The 7,537-nt window shown below is 58.1% G+C and overlaps 1 protein-coding gene across 1 annotated transcript in view; it reads left to right on the top strand.

Moving 5' to 3' along the window:
- The first annotated feature begins 4,339 nt into the window (after window positions 1–4,339).
- SF3A2 (splicing factor 3a subunit 2) overlaps window positions 4,340–7,537 on the top strand; it is a 6,284-nt gene continuing 3,086 nt past the window's right edge. The window contains exons 1-4 of the mRNA XM_007460370.1: window positions 4,340–4,504; window positions 6,055–6,126; window positions 7,093–7,139; window positions 7,338–7,447. Coding sequence (XP_007460432.1) covers window positions 4,379–4,504; window positions 6,055–6,126; window positions 7,093–7,139; window positions 7,338–7,447 — 355 coding nt within the window. The 5' untranslated portion in view covers window positions 4,340–4,378. The remainder of the gene's footprint in view (window positions 4,505–6,054; window positions 6,127–7,092; window positions 7,140–7,337; window positions 7,448–7,537) is intronic.

Raw genomic sequence — 7,537 nt, 5'->3', positions numbered from 1 at the left:
CGCTGGGCAGGCCCGACCCCCCCCCACCCCCGCCCGCTAGGAGTTCCGGCTGCAAAGGCCCGTTGGGTCAGGTCGGGTCGGGTGGCGGCTCCCGTGGTCCGGGGCGCCTTCCCTGCACCCGAGGACTCGTCCGTTGGCTTGCTGGCTCTGTGGTCCGGGACTCACCTGGATAGGGGTGACGGCGGCCCCAGTTCCAGGCCCACCGAGTAGAAAGGAAGGTCCGGAGGCGGAGCGCCCGGCACCGCGCCCGAAGCCACCAGAGCCCGTTAGCTGGGCCCGTTTCGCAAGCGAAGCCCCGAGGTTAAGTGACTTCCCCGCCTGTCAGTCTAGGTTTCTTACACCATTCTTCCTCCTGCCTCCCAAAGCTCATTAACTTCTTCACTTTTCCTATTCGCCTGATTTCCTTTGCTGCTTGTTAAACCTTTGTACTCAAAGCGTTTTCTCCTCACACGCCTAGCGGTTGTATTTTCCCACTGGTTGAAACAAATGGATGCCTTTTTTCCTTTCCCCCGTGGAAACTTCCCTCTCAAAGCTGGCATCCTCCTGCTCCGGTCGGGACTGGAGCCCCACCTTGCAGCTGAGCAGCTGTCCTAGAACCTGCTGTCCGGGCTCCCCTGGGCTGGCTTGTTTTCAGTGTGACCATCTACTCCCCTTCTTTTCTTCCATCAGAGCTCATCAGAATTACAAAGTCAGATTGCAGATTTAGGAAAAAGATCTTGAAGTACGGGCTGATACGATTTTTTTTTTTTTTTTTTTGCGGTGCGCGGGCCCCTCACTGTTGTGGCCTCTCCCGCTGCGGAGCACAGGCTCCGGACGCGCAGGCTCAGCGGCCATGGCTCACGGGCCCAGCCGCTCCGCCCGCGGCATGTGGGATCTTCCCGGACCGGGGCACGAATCCGTGTTCCCTGCATCGGCAGGCGGACTCTCAACCACTGCGCCACCAGGGAAGCCCTCGACTCATTTTTTTATATTGAGCTCTCGGTTAGCTGAAAACAGCTTTATTTACCCTCACAGGCAGAAGTGTGGGTGTAAAGTTCCAGATCAAAAGCCCCCGGTGGGAACTGTGAAAGCATTGCCCGTCTTAGGAGTTCCCTGCTGTCCTGAAGGGTCTCGTCCTGTTCTGGTTTCCGACCTCTTGTTTCTGATTTTCTTTCTGTCTAGTAGAAACTTTAGGTTTTCATTAGTGCTGTGAAATTTCATGGTCTCTTTGTTTGAGAGTGTTTTTCTTTGTTTTTGTCTGAAGGTTAGGTCCTTTCTTTTTCAGGTTCTTTTCGCATATAGGTCATTGCAGAGCATTGAGCACAGTTCCCTGTGTTATGCAGGAGGTCCGTATTGATTATCTTTTTTTTGAATAAAGTTATTTATTTTATTTATTTATTTTTGGCTGTGTCGGGTCTTTGTTGCTGCGCGCGGGCTTTCTCTAGTTGTGGCGAGCAGGGACTAGTCTTCGTTGCGGTGCATGGGCTTCTCATTGTGGCAGCTTCTGTTGTTGCGGAGCACGGGCTCTAGGTGCGCAGGCTTCAGTAGCTGTGTCTCACGGGCTTAGCTGCTCCGCAGCATGTGGGATATTCCTGGTCCAGGGCTCGAACCCGTGTCCCCTGCATTGGCATGCGGATTCTTAACCACTGCGCCACCAGGGAAGCCCTGGTTATCTATTTTAAATATAGTAGTGTGTCCACGTTTCGTTCTGTTTCAGTCCGTGATTTCTAGGTTCTTGCTTTGCCTCTTGTTATTTTGCTATTGTTGTTATTGTTGTTCATTTTCTTGTTCTTCATTATGAAAGCCTACTTTGACTCTTACATTCAAGCACTCGTATTCATTGTTTTGTCAGGTTCATCACGTACTTACTTTTAAAGGTTTGTCTTTTTTTTTTTGACTTTATTTGTTATTTATTTAGGCTGCACCGGCTCTTAGTTGTGGCATGTGGACTCTTAGTTGCAGCATGTGGGATCTAGTTCCCCGACCAGGGATGGAACCCAGGCCCCCTGCATTGGGAGCATGGAGTCTTACCCACTGGACCACCAGGGAAGTCTCAGGGTTCGTCTGGTTTTAATTCACCGTGCTCACCTTTGGCACCTGTTCTCGTTTCACGATGTGGTAACGTCTCCTGTCATCCGGGAGGACGTTAACATCTTCTATTGATGTTTCCATCAGATTTCTTTTTTCTCTGATCCACACGTTTCTTTGCATCTGTTTATGTTAAGTTACCAGTCTGCGTGGAGAGCAGTGCTTCTCATCCAGCGAGCTCAGTGGGCCTGGCAGAGTGCTGGGGATTGGGGAGTGTGGGGGGCCCCCAACCGTCAGTGTCTGAGAATACTGTCTCTGGTGCTCTCTTCCCAGAAAAGACTCCTGATCTCCCCTGGGCTGGGAGCACCAGCTGGGTCTCCTGCCTGCTGGACACAGACCAGGGAAAGGGGTGTTGCCTGCTGCTTAGCGAGTGGGTTTGTTTTTTGTTGTTGTTGTTTTTTTTTTTGCTGCATCAGGTCTTCGTTGCTGCGCGGGCTTTCTCTAGTTGTGGCAAGCGGGGGCTACTCTCTGTTGTGGTGCGTGGGCTTCTCATTGCGGTGGCTTCTCCTGTTGTGGAGCAGGGGCTCTGGGTACGCGGGCTTCAGTAGTTGTGGCTCGCGGGCTCTAGAGCACAGGCTCAGTAGTTGTGGCACACGGGTTTAGTTGCCCTGCGGCATGTGGGAACTTCCTAGACCAGGGCTCGAACCCATGCCCCCTGCATTGGCCAGCAGATTCTTAACCACTGCACCACCAGGGAAGCCCTAGCGGATGGGTTTTGATGGACCTGCCCCCTTTTCACTCTGGCCTCATTTCAGTCTCTTATAGGTACTGGCATTCACTGTAATGTGGTGAGTGATTAAGTATTTGTTTGCGTTTGGGTTTCCTGAGCCACTCAGATCCTCTCCACAGGTGCTTTCGCGACACCTGTGGCACGTACTCCCGGCTAGAACAAGGGCTTGTTCTGGCTGCTTAAGAAGAAACTGGGCTCCCCGCAAACTGACTGGAACTCTTGGATCTGTTAGTGTTTTGCCTTTACCAGTTGGCGGCTCTGGGTGGACTTGGCGTGAAATAAAAAGTCTAGTCCTGGGATTCTGCAGCCAACTAGGTCACCCCGCTGGTCACCATATGTGAGGTTTTTGTAAACTCATCAAGTCACACTGCGGGTTGATGGCACAGCTGGCTGGTGCCTGGACTGTTAGTTTCCTGTGGTCGGTGCAGCAAACCACCACAGACCTAGTGGCTTAAACGACCTAAGTTCATGATGCAGCTCTGGAGGTCAGAAGTTCATTGTGAGTCTCACTGAGCTTTATTTCTTCTGGAGCCTCCAGGGCGGCATCGGTTCTGCCTTTTCCAGCTTCTAGAGGCGCCGCCTCCCTGGCTCGCAGCCCCTCCTGCATCCTCACAGCCGGCAGCGCAGCATCTCCCGTCTCTCTCTGCCTCTGACCCTCCCGCCTCCCTCTTATAAGGACCCTGGGATGACGCTGGGCCCACCGGGAATCCAGGGTCATCCCTGTCTCAGGGGCCTTAACCCCACCTGCAAAGTCTCCTCTGCCCCGTGAGGTGACACGTCCAGGAACCCTTGAGATTGAGATGGGGCCATCTTTGGCAGGGGTCATATTCACTCCTGGGCCCCATCCCTGGGAATTTACCCCAACAGAGACAAGATGCCAGGGGCCTGGGGCCAACATTGACCAGTGGGAAAGGGAGTGTAAGATGAGAGAGGTTCCTGGAGGTTGGGTCTGAGCTGAGCCTGAAGGAGGGTGGGAAACAGTGGCTGGGCTGGAAGAGACATCAAGGGCTCGGGAGAGCCTTCCTCAGCCACGAACGAGCCGTGAACATCTTGTGCGTTAGGCAGTGAGGGGGGGGGGATAGGTTGGTAGATGTGTTCCTTGTTTCCAGCAAATGTAGCAGCTGAGCCAGAGAAGCAGAATTTGGGCTGAGAGAAGTAAGTGTAAGACAATCAGAAAGGGAATTCAGAGGAGGGAGTGAACAGCATGGGCTTGGGCGGTCTGGGGAGGCTTCTTGGAGGAGGTGTGACTAATTAGTGAGACCTTGGTCTCATTTTGCCCTTTGCCATTTCGGGTCCTTGGGCCTTTGCACTCCTCAGGCTGCGGGGACTTCCTCAGTCCACCCACAAGGTCACCTGGAGATGCCCTGTTTCTCCTTCCTGATTTCCGTGTGCCTGGCCCATAGTGGGCCCTCGGCCACTGGGAGAGACCTGGTAAAGCGTGGTCGTGAGGCTGAGAGCTGCGAGAGCAGGGTGGGGGATGAGGCTGAACCTGGAGGGCGAGGCCTCCTGCACAGCCTCACAGCCGCCCCTTGGCCTCCACAGGTTTCCCCTCTGGTCTGGTAGAGCCCCAGGGTCCTCACCATGGACTTCCAGCATCGCCCCGGAGGCAAGACCGGGAGTGGGGGCGTGGCCTCCTCCTCTGAGAGCAACCGGGACCGTAGGGAGCGCCTCCGGCAGCTGGCCCTGGAGACCATCGACATCAACAAGGTACACACGCCCTCCCACCGCCTGTGCCCACCCTGCACCAGGGAGCTTCACCTGGAGTGGCAGCTCTGTGTCCACCAGAGGCCGGCTGCTGTTCGTAGCCCCACGTTTGAAGGGTCTGTTACCGCAGGAAGCTATACTTAACCAGAGGTGTGGGGAGTCGCCAGTGGTGGGGGCCCTGATGGCACCACGGGCAGCGAAAGACAGCAGCTTATCCGTACAGAGCTGTAGGGAGACAGGCCTCCGCCTCAGCCCTGGGGATTCGTATGTGGGTCCCCCTGGGCGCTGTGGGGTGTGCAGCAGCATCCCTGCCCTGCCCCCGTGCCAGATGCCAGGAGCTCCCCAGTCACAGTGGCCACAGATGTCCCCATATGTCGCTCAGTGTCCCTTGGGGGGCGGAATCACCTCCGGGGAGACCCCAGGGATAGGGATTCCACTGACCCCAGGAGACTGGGTTCTGTGACCACCTGACCTCTGTGGTCCTGGGGTGCTGCACACATTTCAGTCCACACCTGAGTGGGAGGGAGAGGAGGTGATACAGATGCTGGGGGGCCCCCTGGTTTACACCAGCTGAGCATCAGGGATTTATCCTGGTGTCCGCTGTGGGCAGGGAGCAGACTCAAAAGGTTTTCGCGAATAACTGACTAAGGGTTTCTCAGCTTGGAGATGCGGCCGGGTCATTCCCTGTGGCGTGGGGGCCGTCACGGGCGCTGTGGGGTGTGGAGCAGCATCCTCACCTCCACACTTGATGCCAGGACCCCCCAACTCGTGACAACCACTGATGTCCCCAGACATTGCCCAGTGGACCCTGGAGGCAGAGTTGCCCTCGATGTGCCCCTTGGTGTTCAGCATATAGGTCCTCTTAGACTTTGAAATGCCCTGAGGTGTGTCGAGCCCGCACCATGTGCCGGGCACTCCCAAAGCCCCTCACAGGCCTGGCCTGGGAGGTCAGTCCTGTTACTCTCCCCATTTTCCAGTTGAGGAAACAGAGTTGAGGGTGGGATTGTCATCGCCAATGACGACCCGGTCTCTGAGCGGTGGAGTTGGGACCTGAACCCCTGCCGTCTGCTCTGCGCCTCTTGAGTGGTCACCAGTTGGCCCTGGAGCCCCTGCCCCGCTCACGGGATGTGCAGAGACGGGGTCCCCTAGGGCCTCGGGTTGTCCCGCTTGCTTCTCTGCCCGCGTCCGGCTGTGCTGCGGCACGAGGAGTGCTGGCCTGGTCGGCGCCATGGAGATGGATGAGCAGTGGTGCTGTTTCGGCTCTGCCTCCTGGACCCCAGGCTGCCAAGGATGTGGGGGCAGGGCTCCCGGAGGACCCTTCCCCGGAGCTTGCTGCAGGGGCGCGTGGTCAGCCCCAGCCCCACCCAGTGGACTCTACGGTGCTGCCTTGGGGGCTCCTGCTTGTCCTCTGCGCCCCCTCCCCCGCCGCGCATGTTTGCCCGGAAGAGAGTGGTGTTCTCTCAGCGCCCGCCAGGGGCAGCCGTGCTTCTCTCACGCCCGTGCGGGGTCCCCAGGGCCCCTCCCACTGCATAACAAGCGTGTTTCCTCCGCAGGACCCGTACTTTATGAAGAACCATCTGGGCTCCTACGAGTGCAAGCTGTGCCTGACGCTGCACAACAATGAGGTGCGGCCCCGCCCCTGCCCCACCCCACCCCACCTGCGCTGCTGTGGACTTGCCGAGTCCTTCTGTCCATTTCCTTCAGTACCGGTGGCACCATTGCCACAGATGTGTATCTGGGAACGTGGGGACACCCTGGGACGTTCCACGTCAGGATCGGGGTCGTGAAGTCTAGCCGGTGTGGCTCTAGTTTGCGCATTTTTTTTTTCCCCCCCGGTACGCGGGCCTCTCACTGTTGTGGCCTCTCCCGTTGTGGAGCACAGGCTCCGGATGCACAGGCTCAGCGGCCATGGCTCACGGGCCTAGCCGCTCCGCGGCATGTGCGATCTTCCCTGACCGGGGCACGAACCCGTGTACCCTGCATCGGCAGGCGGACTCCCAACCGCTGCACCACCAGGGAAGCCCTAGTTTGCGCCATTGAAGCAGGCGAGAGTCTGATGCTCCCTCACGCTGGGCCCCTCTCCTGGCACGAGTAGGTCCCTTTGTTCCTTTTCTCGTGTGGAGGACGTGCTTTGTTTCTGGTGGTTCCCAGTCCCGGATGGCAGCACTGAATTGAACAGCCTGATACGGGAGGGTCTCCCCGTGACATTGGGGCTGCTCATCCTCCGGGGAGGACCGTCCTGGGCATGCTGTCCCTGGGGGTCAGAAACCGCCCCCACCACCGGCCCCGGTTGAGAACCAGTGATTCGCGTGTCTCATCCCTGGGGCATCGTGGAGATGGAATCACGGGACATGTTCACTCCCGGGTTTCCCCACCACTTCCAAGCAGTGTCCACAGCCCACACTGCACCCCAGCAGCTGCGAGACTGCCCGCGTCGCACCCTCCGGAGGCCCGCCTCACCCCCGGCTTTTGGGGGTCTCGTTCCCCTGTGTGCAGACCCACTAGCGCTCGTCTACTCAGCAGCGATCGGGGGCCTACCGGCACCTTCCCGCTCGCTTTGTCCTGAGCTGTGCGTCCCTCTCCTGTTCTAGGGGAGTTACCTCGCACACACCCAAGGGAAAAAGCATCAGACCAACTTGTGAGTACCTCGCGCCCCTTCCCATGCCCAGCGCTCACCCCCACCAGAGCTGTCACCTCACTTGACCCCCATCCCCCTTGACCTCGGAGCTCCAAGGTTGGCTGGGGCAGGACAGGGGGTGGCACTCCTGGCACCTGGGCCTATGGCCTTGGCGGCCTGTGTGGAGGGCCCTCAGCACCATGTCCGTCCCACCTGCAGGGCCCGGCGAGCAGCCAAGGAGGCCAAGGAGGCCCCCGCCCAGCCGGCGCCCGAGAAGGTCAAGGTGGAGGTGAAGAAGTTCGTAAAGATCGGCCGCCCGGGCTACAAAGGTAAAAGGGTGCTCGGCGGCCCTGGAGGGCGGCCCCACCCACCCACAGCCACAGCCCCCCCCCACACACACACACACATGCCCCACGCCC

This window comes from Lipotes vexillifer, unplaced genomic scaffold (assembly GCF_000442215.2).
Source record: "Lipotes vexillifer unplaced genomic scaffold, Lipotes_vexillifer_v1.1 scaffold225, whole genome shotgun sequence".
In the NCBI taxonomy this organism is placed as follows: domain Eukaryota; kingdom Metazoa; phylum Chordata; class Mammalia; order Artiodactyla; family Lipotidae; genus Lipotes; species Lipotes vexillifer.
This window is presented reverse-complemented; position numbering and strand designations above follow the sequence as displayed.